Below are 16470 nucleotides of genomic sequence, written 5' to 3'. Positions count from 1 at the left end.
CACTTCATATGTCTTTGAGAGTCCAGTGAAGAAGAAAATTTGTTCCCACTCTTGATTTGTAGTTTGGATAAGTTCAGATAGCTGAGGTCGGATATCAGGATTAATGCAGAGTTCCTTCGAAGAAAAGAATGTTCAGCAGGTCATGATGTCAGGCACTAATAGCTGTTCTATCAGGAGGTCCAATTTCTTTACAGGTGAACTCAGAGCTTTGGACTCAGGCTGGAGTCTTTTTCAAAGACTTTAAAGCCTCTCAGTTTTTAAAAGGCAAAGGTGGCACACCCTTTCTCTGCAGATGTTCTCTTGTCGGTTCTATCCTGCTGACAGTCCCAGGTCTCTTCTGAATTTTGGGATAAAAGAATTTCAGTTTCAGAGAACCAGTTGCAGTCACATAGTCAATGACCATTGATATACAATAGATGGTGATGATGATCTTTCACACTTGTGGATAACAGGTCTAGTCAGCTTTCGTTTGTTACACGGCAAATCTGGAGACATAGGCCAGGATTTTATGCCGGCTGTGCGGGCACGCACCTAACCCAACACCATGAGAAATTGCGCGAGATGTCGGGTGTGCATCCCGATGTCTTTGTGCACTCGCGCGATATTCCACTTGGCAGGCATGCACTGCAGTCGGAAGCGCTCCTGCCAACTCTCTATTTCTCCATCCATTCCAGGCCACCATAGATGCTATGGTCTTCATTTGAGAAATACCGCAATGTGCACTATGTAGTTCAGTTAACAAAGGCTTTCATCCCCTTTTGGAGGAACAATCACTCGAGCTCCCCACAATAAGATACCATCCTGGTTGGTTATCTCATATCTTCTGTGAAAATATGGTTTCATTTCGTCAGATTCCTGTTTTTGTGAGCAACCGTGAAGAACTTGTTCTCGTACTTTGGATGAGACTTGGTATTGACTTGTCCAGTCTCTGATCTGTCTCGCACATACCAGTGTTGAATCTAAGAAGTTCAATAATGAAATGAGTTCTTGAGGAACTGGAACATCCTCATCATTTTCTTTCAAAGGCAAATGACTAAGTGCATCAGTGTTTGCAATCTGATTTCCAGGTCTGTGGATGAAAGTACACTCATACGCTACCAGGATCAATGCCCACCTCTGTATTCTTGCTGAGGCTATGGGTGGTAGAGCCTTGTCCTCGTTGAACAATCCTAGCAAAGGCTTGTGGTCCGAAACAATAGTAAAATGATGCCTGTGTACATATTGGTGAAATTACTTGACACCAAAGATGATTGACAGGCCTTCTTTGTCTTTTTGTGAGTATCCCTTTTCCGCTGTGTTGAGCATTCTTGGTACATATCCAATAGGCCGTTCTGAGCCATCGTCCATTCGATGGGAAAGCACTGCTCCCACTCCATAGGGAGATGCGCCACATGGCAACACCAACTCTTATCTTTGCTCAAAATGTACTAATAGGGTGGATGAGTGTAACAGTTGTTTCACCTTTGTGAAAGATTCTTTCTGTGGTGTTTGCCAAGATTAACGTTGGTTTTTCTTGTGTAGGTAATACAGGGGTACCAGTTCTGTCGACAAATTAGGCAAGAAGAGTCCATAGTAATTGATCATCCCCAAGAATGATTTGAGCTCGGAGGTGTTCTTTGGCGCCGATGCCTCTCTAATGGCTCTCACTTTTTTCTCAACCGGGTGGAGGCCCTGTGAATCTACCCTGTGACCTAAATAAATTATCTCTTTCACTTGGAACGTGCACATGTCTTTTTTTAAATGCACTCCCACCTGTGAGAAATGTTTCAAAACTTCTTCCAAGTTTGCAATATGCTCCTTTTCAGTGAGTCCTGTCACTAGAACATCATCCAAATAAACTACAATGTGAGGCAATCGCTGCAGTAAACTTTCCATTGTGCTCTGGAATATGGCGCAACCTGAGGATACACCAAAAGGCAAATGGGTATATTGGTGCAACCCTTTGTGTGTATTAATTGTGATGAATTTCTGGGAGGCCTTCTCTAACTCCTATTGTTGATAAGCACGACTCATATCAAGCTTCATGTAGGCGGTTCCACTTGCCAGCTTAGCATACAGGTCTTCAATTTTTGGTTTAGGGCGTCTGTCCAACTTAGCCATTTTATTAACAGTTGATTTGTAGTCTCCACAAATTCGAACACTTTGGTCAGGTTTAAGAACGGGGACAATTGGCATTGCCCATTCTGAAAACTGCACAGGTTGTAAAACTCCCAGTTTCTCTAATTGTTCAATTCAGCGTCTACCTTTTCCCGCATTGCAAAAGGTCTTGCCTTCTTAAATCAGGGATTAGTGTATGGATCCACGTGAAGTTTTGCTTGTAGCCCCTGAGTCTTCTCGACTTCATCTTTGAAAACTGGGCCATAATTTTGTAGTAGCTCAGGTAGTCCACTGGCTCAGCAGAAGATCTTAGCCCAATCCAATTTAATTTCTTTCACGCAGTTTCGTCCAAGGAAGCTTGGCCCCTCGCCTGCTACCACCATCAAGGGTAATTTTACGAACAGACTTTTGTACTGTACAGTAAGCCTGCTTATGTCTTTGATTTTGATGCATTCTTCCATGTAAGTTTTCAGTTTGGTATCTGTTTCTTCCAAATTTAATTTACATTCTCCATAGTTCAGTTATGTGAAGGTATGCTCACCTATTACCGCAGTAGAAGCCTCAGTGTCCACCTCCATCCTGATAGGTCTATCATTCACCCTCACTGTTACATAGATTGGTTCTGTTCTCCCTACCTTTCAAATTATACAATGAATAAATATCTGAATCTGTTACTTCAGGCTGTTCTACGTTATGGATCTCACGGGGTTTTTGGTTGAAAGTCTGCCTGATTCTACCCCTGCAATGTCTCATGAGGTGTCCATTTTGATGACAGTAAAAACATTAAATTTTTTAAACTTCCATTCATTACAAGGTTGTCTCTGTTACCATTATTCTATGTTTTCGCTGCTAAGTTATTTCTTTTTATTTGTCTGCAAGTGGTGGCTGCTTCCTGCTTCTCATCAGAGCTATGCATTTTCGCACCTTTTTTGGCTGGGGCTCCCTGCCCAATGTGGAGGATGACACCATTTTGCGCTCCCTGTATGGCTTTCGAGTTCTTCACTGTGCTTTCCATGGTCAGTGCTATTTCTAACGCCTTCTGAAAATCCAAATTTGTTTCAGACAGCAATCTCTTCTGAACTGTATCTTCATTTATATTGCACAACAAAGCATATCATTTATAGATGTACCAAACTCGCAATATTCTGTTAACTGTTTCAGACTTGCCACATAACAAGCAAATGTCTCCCTGGGGGCTCTATTTCTTGAGTTAAATTTGAACCATTACCAAGGGCATGGGCTGGTAATGACTCTTTACAAGGTTCACTAAGTCATCAAAACTTTTTGAATCTGGAGTACTGGGTGCCGTCAAACTTCGAATCAACCCATAGGTCTTATGCCCATATGTGGATAAGAGAATCGCTTGCCTCTTCTCCTCCCCCAAAATGTCATTAGCTTGGAAAAAGAATATGAGGCATTCAACATAGTGAGACCAATTGTCCGCAGCTGGCTCGAAAGAATCAACTCTTCCAAATTGCGGCATGCTTTGAGGGGACTGTTTCGACGACTAGGGTGGAAATTCTACTTACAATTGTCGTGTAAGGTACGGCCCAATTTCGGTTCACTTGATTTCCTTCCTCACTTTTTCTTGCATTTTTTCATCCTTCCTTGCTTTTACTTGCTTTTTCCTCATCACTAGTTTGTTGGATCCTGGTCACTAGTTCAGTTGGACTTATGGATCCAGATTGCATGCTTATTTCGAGATGGCCAAGTTGTTACCATAGACAGAGTAGATCAGTAGGCAGTCCTTATGTAGAACACAGTCTATTTATTTACAATAAAACTCAGCAACCACGCTTGTGTGCTTACAACTTAAACCCTGGGAAGAATTTTCCGGTCAGTGAGCGGGGACGGGGCCCACTCACCGACATGTAAAATGACGCACGGTGACGTCGGGCGGGTGTCCTGACGTCACCGCGCGTCATATAGATTTTCAGTTTGGTGAACTGTCAAGGGCCTATTAAGGCCATTAAGAAAGTAATTAAAGTGATTAAGAATGCTGCCCACCCAACCTTAAGGTTGGTGGGCAGGCGAAGAGCCCAGGCGGCCTTCACATTTTTCATGAAATCTCATCCACGGGCATGATGAGGTTTCATGAAGGGTTTATTAATTAAATAAAACATTTTGAAAAAATTCATTGACATGTCCCAGCTCATGTGACACTGTCACATGAAGGGACGTCTTAAAATATTTTCTTTTTTTTATTTAAATGTTTAAACCATAAACTAACCTCGAGATTTCTGCGCTCTTACGCGCGCATGCATGAAAGAGCGCAGGTCCCAACTCAGGGAAATCCCCCCCTGCCCATGCAGGGAGTGCTCTGCACTTCCGGGCGTGTGTCATGCTGGGCAGGCCTTAATTGGCCCGCCCACGTAAAATGGTGGCGCGGCCCTGATTGGGTTTGCGCCCGCCCCCGCACAACCCCGCCAACGGGGGGAAATTTCTGCCCCCTGTCCCTACACTACAGACTCTAACTCCAGACTACTCACTACTGACTACTGATTACTAAGGTAGCCTACGCTATTCTGCTTTTGGATAATAAGATCATGTGATCTTCATTATAACATTCTTCTTAAAGGTATATTACACATCAGATTACCACAGGTACTATGAGAATTAATTGATATGGGGATAGTGCGGGAAGGTGGAGTTGAGATAGAAGTTCAGCCATGATCTTGTTGAATATTGGAGCAGACTTGAGGGCCACATGACCTACTCCAGCTCCTATTTCTTATCTACAGGTCCTGACGTTGCCAATCCTGGAGCTGATGGTCTCTAAAGTCCCTCTTCATGTATAGTGAATAAAGCATTAGGCAATCATCCTGGCATGGGAGATCTCTCCTGGTTCTCACCCGTTTCAAAAGAACCTGCAGGGAGGATTCTGAAAAGCTAGCAGATTACCTGTGACTCAATTTGTAGAAGATTCTTTCTTTAGAGACTTGGAAACAAAAGAAGTCTGCGGGAAATACAACCTCTCTTTAAAAGGACTCCTGGTTTAAATGTGCCTCTGATTCTTCAAAAGTTGGTAATGGGTAGGTCAGCCAATTTAGTGGTAAACACAACAGCCATGTTATAAAGAGGTCCAGAAGTTAAAATATTCCAAGTCTATTTTTGACTAAAATAGTTGAATTTTAAACTGAAATGAAAACTTACCCATCCGCAACTGAGCAGAAAGCATAATCAGAACACAAATATAACTTGTCAGGATGCATTTACTTTCTTAATATGAGCCAAAAGTTTGCGTCTCATGTCAACTATCTGTAATTTCCTTAACAAATAATGCCTCAGTGACCAAAGTATAAATTTAATTGGCAACCCATCTTTGATTTAATTATGTAACCAACAACACCATTTCATAATTACACCATTGATAATACATTATTGACTGCTAAAAAGAACAGTATGAGATTTCACGTACTTTACTGTGGAATTTCAGTGCTGCTCTGCAAAGAAAGGCTCTTGTACTCTGGGGCTCAAGCTTCAGTGCTTCGTTACAGCTTAGAATGGCCTTGAGATACCGTCCCTGTGTTGCATAGTAAATAGCTCGACTTAGATAGACCTGCAGAAACAATGAAGATTTTGGTTAAGACACCATTGTTCTGACACTCTTGTTTGTTGTAAAAATTATACACTAAGTAATATTTCAGGTTAAATATTTTGTGCTATATTTTAAAATCTTTGTTGTGCCTAGGGAACATTCAGTTTCCAAGTTTGTTGAAGAGGAAATAGAGAAAGACTCCTGTCTCTGCCTCCATTAACTGCCCTGGGATTCCCAGGATTTTTGTGGCTAAGTATAACTGGCATTGCCCCTGCAATAGATGCATCCCATTGGTGGGGCACCCAAAGAAATTTGGCCAGAGGGCTTATTCCAGCATCCTTTCCTGATCGGAGTTCTGTAGGAAACCTAAGAGCCCAAAGATCAATGAAGGAAAAAAGTATTTCAGATTTGTGAAGTGTTTGGGATTTGGAACCTTCTGGTTGCTGCTCTGCAGCAGCAGCCAGACAAAGGCATGGATGAACAAAATATTGAAATAGGACTACACAGAATCTGCGGCATAAACAGAACATTTGGCCCAACTGATTTAGTATTGGTGTTTATGCTGCATATAGGTCTCCTCTTATCCTACTTCATCTAATTTATCAGTGTAACCTTCTATTTATTTCTGTATTATTTACTTAATCTAATTTGCCTTCCTACTAATTCCTCCTGAAGCCAGATGGTGAACTAGGAAACTAGATGTCAATCCTATACTAAATTCTAGATTTATTTACAGAATGCAACATTACATATGAATGCCTCCTCCTCACCAATACTCAGCATCCCAGAACTCTTTTTTAATAATCCTTTGATGAAATCAAATGACACAAATAAACAAATGATCAACCCTTTAAAGGGGCACTGTAACAAAAACAAAACTTAAAAAGGAAACTTTTCAAAATTAAATTGTTGTTTTGGGGGAGTTATGATGCACTCCAGCTCTGCGGTGCCCTCCAGTCATGGAAAGCCTCAAGAGTGCTAGCAGACACTGTGTGCTCCCTCTCCAAAGACATTTGGGCCACGGAACGGAGACAGACAGTCAGGTCAATCCACCCCCTCAACTGCCCAGTGTCTGGATCTCTTAATGGCCACCTTGGCCAGGCCCAGGAATAGGCTAATGAGGAGGTCTTCCAATTTGCCTGCCCCCTCCACACTGCTGGCCAAAGATCAGGAGTGTGGGGCTAAAGTGCAGCCATAAACTGAGGAGCAAAAAAACTAAAAAGGGGCTGCAACCTTGTGCACTCTATGTAAGCATGGAACACAGATTCCTGAAGACGGCAGAAAATACAGGCAGCCTGGGAGTCCGTGAACCATCTTAACCTATGGTTGCATGGGCCTGCTGCATGCACCACCCTCCACACCAAATCCCTGATGGTAAAGGGAAGGACTCCCATGTGGAGAGGCTCCCACTTGGGGCCTCTTAAAAAAATCAAATTAAAATTATGTTTCTAAAGCTGACAATGGACTCTAGCCCCCGCAGTGCCCATCAGTCACAGAAGGTCTCAAGAGCATCAGTGGACACTGCGTGCTCCCTCTTCAGGGTCACCTGGCCACAAACATAGCTGTAGGAGAGGGGCAGACAGTCGGGTTGGTCAACCCCTCAACTACCCGCTGCCTGGACCTGTTAATGGCCACCTTGGCTAGGCTTAGGATGGTAAAGGGGAGGGCTCCAATGCAGAGGGCCTCCCACTCTGGGCCTCCGCCACCTCCAGGTGGCAGAAGTCTTTCTTTATATGTGCTTAAGGTACTTAATAAATCAATGCCCTTCACCTGTGTATCTTTAACCTCCATAATACAATTAACATATCATTCACAATTATGCTATTCATCTCAACTTTTTCATGTGATAGCAAGATTTCTACTTTAACCAGTCTCTAAAGAAATTTCTCTCAAATTCCTTATTGGATTTATCAGTGACCTTCTTAATATGGCAGATTGACTGATATGATTGATGTCGCTGAAGATTGCCTGGAAAGATCCAGTGGTGTAAATGTTCAATGGTGTGATCAATTTAACCATCACTGATGAGACCATGCCCCTTGGTTACAGTACGCTGGAGTGCAAGTATTTATTGATCAGGTGTTGATGCTCTCTGTAAAGCTTTAGCTTCCATCCATCATTCCAACCTCCATATCCTTGTTATTCTCTTCCTCACAACACAGGAGCAATGCTATTCTCATAAGGATAATATGTCCTGCAAAATGTTTTTTTTTAGTACTCATTCTGAAGTTCCATACTGTCCCTAAGTGCCTAAGGCTTTAAGTTGCTCCAAAAATAACAATCTGTCTATGATGCTGAGTTTTGCGTTGGTCAGTTTGCCACTTCCATTTAAGCAAGGCTTTTAACTTAAAATTTTAAAACTTTAAAATAAAATGGCTTCAGTTTACATGACCGGAACAGGAGGTAGACCAGCACATTCTGTAGATTACCCAAGCAAAAGTTAAAATCTATCCCTAAGTCCGCAAAAGACCTAAGCGGTTAAATTTAGGAGCACCTATTCCCCGCATGCAAACTGCCACCCCACAAAGTTGACACACCTCACAAATGATGAGTTTTGTGGAGCTATGGATATTGTGCCTCAGGCTTCACCATCGTGAAGCCAGTCTAGAGGTAAGTACTCCAAGTTTGGGCCATTGTGCAGGTATGTACTCATGTTGTGCATTGGCGGCTGTCAGTAGCATTATGCAGTCTAGTGGGTCAGGTGCAGGGGCCAGGAGGAAAATCTGAGATCATCCCTGGGCTTGGATGTCAGAGGTCAGGAATTTCAGGACCAGGAGAGGAGGCAATTGTGATAAATACTTACCTTTCATTTATGCAATAATTAGCACTGGTTTTCTCCAAGACCCTGTGTGGCTCAATTTAACACTCCTGCAATTTAAAAGCTTTGCTTGAAAATATGGCTTCAACTCTGCTATACTGCCTCTGTACATTGCACATACATCATAATACAACTTTTATAGTGGTTTGTTTTCTAGGAATGGTACAGGGGTTAAAACAGAAGGAAAATGTCAGCACCACATAACCACAACCCCCACAAGCAATTATGTGCAGCAGGGAGGCTCAGGATCAGTGGCCAAGGTCTGGGGAGCTTGATGGGAGCCAACTTTTGACAGGATATTTTGGACCACGATTGCAGCAGAACAACTCACCGTTCATTTTATTTTCAGTTAGCACTACTAAAAAAACTGAAAATGAACAATTTCCATAGGAAAACCTCAGGCTTCGGCCTATATTTGAACCAAATACATGGGGGAGAATTTTCTCCCCATCAGGGGGGTTGGGTGGTGGCGGGCACAGGCTGGTGTGCAGATGATCACCGCTCACTATCAGCTAGGCACCGCCACTTTGCAGGCCCACCCAGCGTCACGCGCATCTAGAAGCGCTGAGCTCTCCCTGTGCGGGCAGGGGAGTAGGTTGAGTTGGAGCCTGCGCTCTTTCGTGCAAGCGCAGAAATCACCCTGAGGCACAGAGCTGCCTCATGGAGATTAGTTTGATTTTTAAAAATTTTAATAAAGAAAAAAAAAATTTAAGACATGTCCCCTCGTATGACAGCGTCACATGAGCTGGGACATGTCAATGAATTTTTAAAAAAATTATTTAATGTATAAACTCTTCATGAAACCTCATCCCGCCCATGGATGAGGTTTCATGATAAATGCAAAGGCCGCCTGGGCTCTTTGCCTGCCCGCCAACCTTAAGGTTGGATGGGCAGCTCAGTTAATAACTTTAGTTAGTTTTTAAATGGTCTTAATAGGCCTTTGACAGTTTGGCGGGCGCGCAGCCGACTCCACTGTGCGCCCGCCAACTGAGGGTCAGAAGGACATGCAGTGACATCGGGACACACGCCTGACGTCACCGCACGTCATTTTATGCATCAGCGAGTGGGGCCCACCTCCACTTGCTGACCTGAAGATTCTGGCCATGATAAAAGTTTCTAATTTTTTGGTAGCACTTATTTATTCAAACTAAAAACACCATAAACATATTCAATTATATTCCCAGGCATTGTCATCAACATTAAAAATAAACAACACCTATAAATAATAGATATAGATCTGTAAATGAGACTTTTAAAAAGTGGTGACAATAAATATTTATGAACTAATAAATAATTTTGTGTAAATATGGATAGTTGCTATCTCAAACCAATGAATACATAGGTAAAATTCAATACCTCAAAGAGTTGTGGGTTGATTGCAAGGGCTCTGTGAAAATCACGGATACAATTAACTTCATGAAGCTTCATTCTGCACAATCCTCGTTGATAATAAGCTTTAGCAAACTTTGGGTCTAATTTCAGTGCATTGTTAAATGAATCTATTGCCTGAAAAATATCAATCAAAAAGCACTTCAAGTAATGAGAAAATAATCAAACATGCATATATCAAAATAAGGAAAAATATTCTCACCTCTCTCAGTTTATTCTGTTCAGTGTAGCAAAGACCCATGTGATAATGTATTTCTGCACTTCCTTTTAATTTGCTTCTAACTTTTACTTCAGAGGTTTCAAGTTCCAGATCCAAAGCTTTCTGAAAGCTAATCAATGCATCCTACATTGTGAAAAGAGAATCTGAGATATAACATAAGCTTTCAGATTACAAGCCTCGATGCTAATACTTAATATTTTTTTTTGTATGGCAGTGATATAAAGGGAAAGGGGTGTACAAAGAGGTTGAGGGAGAAGAAAGGGGAGGTGAATAAAAGATGGAGCACAAGAGAATAAATGGTGCCAAAAACACAATGGAATCTGCTGAGCAACTACCTATGAATATTTTCACAATGCAAATTTTAAACATAGGGAAGGAGTTATAAAAATGAATTGCTGTCTTTAAACCTCGTTTAATTAGATCATCCTGGGTGGGCTAAGTAAACAAATATTTAATTCCAGTACTGAATTATATTTACAGGCTGTGACACAAATATTCCCCACCCTCCCACCTTAATTTGCTCAAAATTACTCCTAACTTTCAATGTGAAATGTTAAAGAAAATTGACTATCACATTCTTAAAAAATGGAGTGCAGAGTGGTTTGAAGAACTTGGACTGTTGGATATGATTTTTTTTTATTAATGAGGTTTTTTTTACATTTTGTGACTATGCGACCAAAATCACAAATTTATCAAAGCAGCATATGTTGCAAAGTAATTAATGATAAAAAAATATTGTTGGTAGTTTCAAAATCAATAATTTTAATGCGACTCGACCATTTTGTAGGCTGATTCAATATGTTAACTAATATTGTGAACTAATATGGTCGAGTAGCCATTTTGAATTAATTCAAGGGACATGTTAAAAACTAACCAGTTACTGCGTCATTAGAAACCAGCTAGGACAAATAGTGAGCCTCAATTGGGAGACAGTTGAAGAATAAGTAAGAAATCTATAGATGTATTGGCAAGGCTGGTAATATAACCTGTAACAGAACGTCTGTAATGTTTTATGTTTTATAATTACACATAATTAACACTCGATTTTAAATACACTAATTGTACATTAGGAGAAGTCTGTACATTGGAAGAAGTGTTTCTCAAACAGACTGAAAATAAGATGTGCTGAAACCAAAGCCTTCATGACCTTGGCAAGTTACATTAAGATGGGTAATGAATAAGGCATTAATCAAGTATGAAACATTTTGAGTACCCCATTGTATTACTGCATCAGATGATGCTCACAGGTGTCAAGAGCCAATTATCATTCAGCAGAAGGTTAAGTTAAGCAATTGTAATTCGACAGTTAGGCTAATTCAAGATAAGAAAATGTGAGCTGAGGAAATAAAAACAAAGGTTTGGGAAGCCATTTTTTTAGCATGTTATCCACGTATTGATGGCCAGAGGTTATCATCACTTCACGCCTGCGGTTTGATCACCCAAGGAAGCCATGAGAAGTCTGGTCAGTTGTTAAGTTTTTACTGTTAATTGAAACTTTGTCTTCTATCTTTTTAACTTGCTACCTTTTCTATTTCATTTATTGAGAATAAATCATTTGAATCTACCATCTATAGTGTTCAGTCTTGCCTGATGGTTAAGTCTAATGCGAACTAAATCAAATTTAACAAGAGTAAAGGGTTAATGGTTATGTTAATCAGACAATGATGTTAACATGATGTAAACATGACATCAGGGTCAGATGACCAAGCAACTCCAAGAGAGCAAGACACAAAACAGTCTTGATCCAGAGAGCAATGTACTTACCATGAGGTCTCTGTAAATAGTGTAAATAAATAGTTCAAGAAAAACTAAGTACTGACTATCTCCAAGTCACTCATAGAGCGAGTGAAACCTCATCAAAACATGGTGGAAGCACTGGAGGCCACAATTTAAGAAACTGAGACCACAGATTGGATCCCACAGGTGATGACATCTATCGCTCCCCTCGACCGCTTTTGGTTCAATTGACTACACTTTAGCATATCCTCAATGCCAGAAATCTTTCAATGCACTATGTCCAACACCCTTGTAGGCAGAGAAGGGATAATTTGTCATATGGATGATTTGCTCATCCATGGTGTTACCAAAGAGGAGAACAATCATAGGGTCTGGGAGGTTTTAAAAGTGCTTGAACATGCAGGCATCACTGAACGAAAAGTGCGAGTTTCGGGAAAAACACCATCAGATTGTTTTTAGGCCATATTATACATCAAAAAGGAATAACAGTGACCCCAAAACGACCAAGACGATTAAAGAATTTCCACAGCCCAAGTACGTTGCTTACATACAAAGATTTTTAGATATGGTCAACCAGGTGGGGAAATTCATCCCAAATCTGTCTGCCAGCAATGAATCTTTGCAAGACCTGCTGAAAAAAGGTCAGCAGTGATATTGGGGAGTCAAGCAGAACACCTTTGACAGGTTTACAGAGCTGCTCATTTCTTCAGCTTGCACACTAGGGCCCTAAACTGCCAACAATGGTGGCAGCTGATGCATCAGCGACAGAGCTTAGAGCTGTTCTTCTAAAGATCCAGGAGGATGGCAGGAAAAGAAAGTTTATTATGCTTCTAGATTGTTGACAGAAACTGAAAAATATGATGCAATAATGGAAAAGGAAGCACTAGCTGCAACATGGGCCTGCAAAAAAATTTCAGATTACTTAGTGACCTTAAAATTCAGGATTGGGATAGACCATAAACCTCTGATCACTCTCCTGAACTCCCTGGAAATTGCTAAGATGCCGCCAAGGATAGAGCATTTCCGGTTAAGACTCATGCGTTATGACTCTACAACAGGATAAGTACGAACATCCAAATTAGGAGCAGGAGTAGGCCACTCGGCCCCTCAAGCCTGCTCCGCCATTCAATAAGATCATGGCAGATCTGAATGTAACCTCAACCCCACATTCCTGCCTTCCCCTGATAATCTTTCACCTCCTTGTTAATCAAGAATCTATCTAGCTCTGCCTTAAAAATATTCAAAGAATCTCCTTCCACCACCTTTTGAGAAATAGAGTTCCAAAGACTCACAGCCCTCTGAGAGAAAAAATTTCTCCTCATCTCTGTCATAAATGAGCGACCCCTTATTTTTAAACTTATTTTTAAAATTATTTATTTTTAATTATTAAACCCTGTTCTATTTGCCAAGGAAAAGTCAGACAATTGCTGACATACTGTTGAGAGCTACAGTTGACCAGGTTACAGAATATCACTTGACACTCATCTCTGAGGCGGAAGCATATTCATCATCAATAACAAGTTCACTAACAGTCTCTGAAAACAGATCAGAGATGCCCTGTGGAAGTACACAGAATACAGTCAGGTCAGAACATACTGCTAAGACTGTTGGCCTGAATAAGTCCCAAGCAATCAGGTGTTAAGACAATACCATGAACAACAAAAACATCTGACGATTGTTGATGACCTTCTAGTCCTCAATGACAGGCTAGTAATCCTAAGAGCGATGTGAGAAGATATGCTCCAAAAACTCCATGGTGCTCATTTGGACACTGCCAAATGCAGGGCACGAGCACAACAACCAGTCTGGTGGCAGGGAATTTTGAGATGCATTGAAGATTTTATTTTGACATGCCATTCTTGTGCCATCAACAACCAAGAACCAACAGAACCATTACTACCATTAACATTTCCATCCAGACCTTGGCAAAGACTAGGGATGGATCTGTTTGACTTCAGAGGAAAAAATTATCTCATAGTCATTGACTATTACTATTGCTGATTGGAAATCAGCAGACTCCATACCACAACCACAGAAGCTGTGATTAAAGCTATGAAACATATATTTTTCTACATAGTATTCTGGGCAAGGCAGCATCAGACAACAGTCCACAGTTTATGAATGAACATTTCCGACAATAGTCAGGCAGAATATGGATTTCACCATGTGACCAGTTTGCCATCTGCAGTCTAATGGAGGAGCAGAGAGAGGTGTAAAAACCATGATGAAAAAGACAATGTTCTAGAGTTAGTCTTATTTGAATACAGGGTGATGCCATTAATGGCTTTTCGCCAGCAGAACTACTGATGGGGGGAAGGCTAAAGATCGAACTTCCATCCTTGCAACATAAACTCAGACCCAACATCGTCTTTCAAGATCATGACCAAATAAGGTGTCATGAGCAAACACCAAAGAGAAACAGTCCAGCTGATATAATCACTGGCATAGAGTGAGAACACTACTCACGTTAGAACCTGGGCAAACGGTGTGGTTAAGGGACCGTCAGGCAGAAGGTGCAGTCACTCAGCAAACACAGCAGCCGCAATACAAACACCACTTGGGGTTCTCCGAAGAAACAGAAAGGCTCTGATGCTCTTAGAAACCGGAAGGAGACAATCATTCCAGTATTACCATGATCGAACTGAAGAGATGGAATCTATGGCAAACACCTCCAGAAATGATGCTCAAGCCCAAGAACCAAGTGTAGACCAGCACCTTGACCAAGAATAATCATGGTGAGATCAGGGAGAGTCATAAAAGCACGAGACAGGCTCAACTTATGAGGTTATGACTTTGGGGGGAGATGGTGGGAATGTCAGTATTTCAACATAAAAAAATGTAAATAATTGAACAAAATAATTTAACAGTTTTGAGATTATGTTTGGGGATAGATGCGGAATAAAGGGTTAATGGTTATGTTAATCAGACAATGATATTAATGATGATGTAAGCATGACATTAGGGTCAGAAGACCAAGAGGTTCCAAGAGCTCAAGACACAGAACAGTCTGTGTCCAGAGAACAATGTATTTACCATGAGGTCTTTGCAAATAGTGTAAATAAATATTTCAAGAAAAACTAAATACTATCTCCAAGTCACTCATAGAGCAAGCGAAACCTCATCAAAAGGAATGCTAGTGATTCTGAACTGCCGAAGCACCTAACTGCAATTTTCTGCCATTAGAAAGGATGTTAACAAAATATCCAAATCCATACCTGTAGATATGAGCTTGATTGTCCTGCAAGTAAAGTACCCAAATTTGACAAGAGCACAAAATAGTTATTTTCAAAAGCTCACAAAGATGATAGAAGGAGAACAGGTATAGGTTGTTTTTCATGTTGCGGGTTAATCAGTTAGGTTATAGCACACACAGTAGCTGCCCAGAGGAAGTCAGCATGGGTACACAGCAGCTGCCCAGAGGGTGTCAGCGTGGATACACAACAGCTACCCAGAGGATGTCAAGGTGGGTACACAGCAGCTGCCCAGAAGAAGTCAGGGTGGGTACACAGCAGTTACCCAGAAGTCAGTATGGGTACACAGCAGCTGTCCAGAGGGTGTCAGCATGGGACCCTCCTGAAGTTTGTGGTAGGTCCTAATTATAAAGTCGTTGATGAGCTGCCAGCATGAAATGCAATTCCCAAATGCAACCGGCCAATTGTGAGATAGTTGCTTGTGCAAGGCCTGCAATAGTCCTTAAAAGAGAGATTTATTTGGCATTAGGAATACAACTAAATGTGACTTTGGAACAGGAGGCAACATATGCAGAGAACCTACTACAGAGAATGCATAACATTGGCCTGAATTTTTCCCTCTGCTGGCACATGCGATTGCTGAGCCCGGGAGTGGTCCGGAAACGGGCCGCCGACTGCGATCGGCGCCCAACCACGATTTCACGTTGGCTAGCCAATTAATGGCCAGCCAGCGGGAAATGCATGCTGAAAAGCTCAGCGCTGCTGGGGTGGGGGTGGGTAGAGGGGTAGAGGGTGGGTGACAACGTCACCGTGGGCACAGGTGAGCGCCTCCACTGAGCTCCTGAAGGCAGACAGCTGCCTCAGGGAGCTGCAGACCTCCAAACAAAATAAAGCATAGAAAAGCTACAACAATTGTCCATGTAGCACAATCAAGCACCTGAAAGCATACCTCATAAAAATGCTGTCCCCAGATATTTCACTTTATTTTATTCACCAACAGAAATTTCACCTGCCCTTAGATAGGGTTTCATGAAAAATGTAAAGGCTGCCTGGCCAGCTGGCCCGTCTACCAACCGTAAGGTTGGATGCGCCACGAAAAATCGGGTTCAATTGTGCCTTTAATGGGTTTAATTGCCCACTTAATTGTCAGCGGCATGCTTTCGACTGCCACACACGCCCGCCGAGCGAAATATCACGCAAGTGCACGATGACGTCGGGACACTTGCCCAATGTCATCTCACGCGATTGTATGCCCAGTCAGGTTGGATGCGCGCCCACCCACAGGATGGAAAATTCTGCCCATTGTAAAGCATTTCATGTACAAAACCCACATGCAACTGGTTAAAAATGTCACTAGAAGTTCCAACCAACTTTCCTGACAGCTGTTGAACATCCCTTTAATCATCGGTAAAAATGGCGATTGCCTGACCAAAAATGGCATTTGGGTAGTAACTGTTTTATTTAAATCTGATTTGTGTAT

The 16470-nt window shown here is 41.7% G+C and overlaps 1 protein-coding gene across 1 annotated transcript in view; it reads right to left on the bottom strand.

Moving 5' to 3' along the window:
- Window positions 1-16470, bottom strand: part of ttc6 (tetratricopeptide repeat domain 6) — a 295077-nt gene that overhangs the window by 126038 nt on the left and 152569 nt on the right. Inside the window, exons 17-19 of the mRNA XM_078563283.1 lie at window positions 10045-10185; window positions 9810-9959; window positions 5516-5656 (exon numbers count right to left, since the gene is read on the bottom strand). Coding sequence (XP_078419409.1) covers window positions 5516-5656; window positions 9810-9959; window positions 10045-10185 — 432 coding nt within the window. The remainder of the gene's footprint in view (window positions 1-5515; window positions 5657-9809; window positions 9960-10044; window positions 10186-16470) is intronic.

This window comes from Cetorhinus maximus, chromosome 18, assembly GCF_964194155.1.
Source record: "Cetorhinus maximus chromosome 18, sCetMax3.hap1.1, whole genome shotgun sequence".
In the NCBI taxonomy this organism is placed as follows: Eukaryota; Metazoa; Chordata; class Chondrichthyes; order Lamniformes; family Cetorhinidae; genus Cetorhinus; species Cetorhinus maximus.
This window is presented reverse-complemented; position numbering and strand designations above follow the sequence as displayed.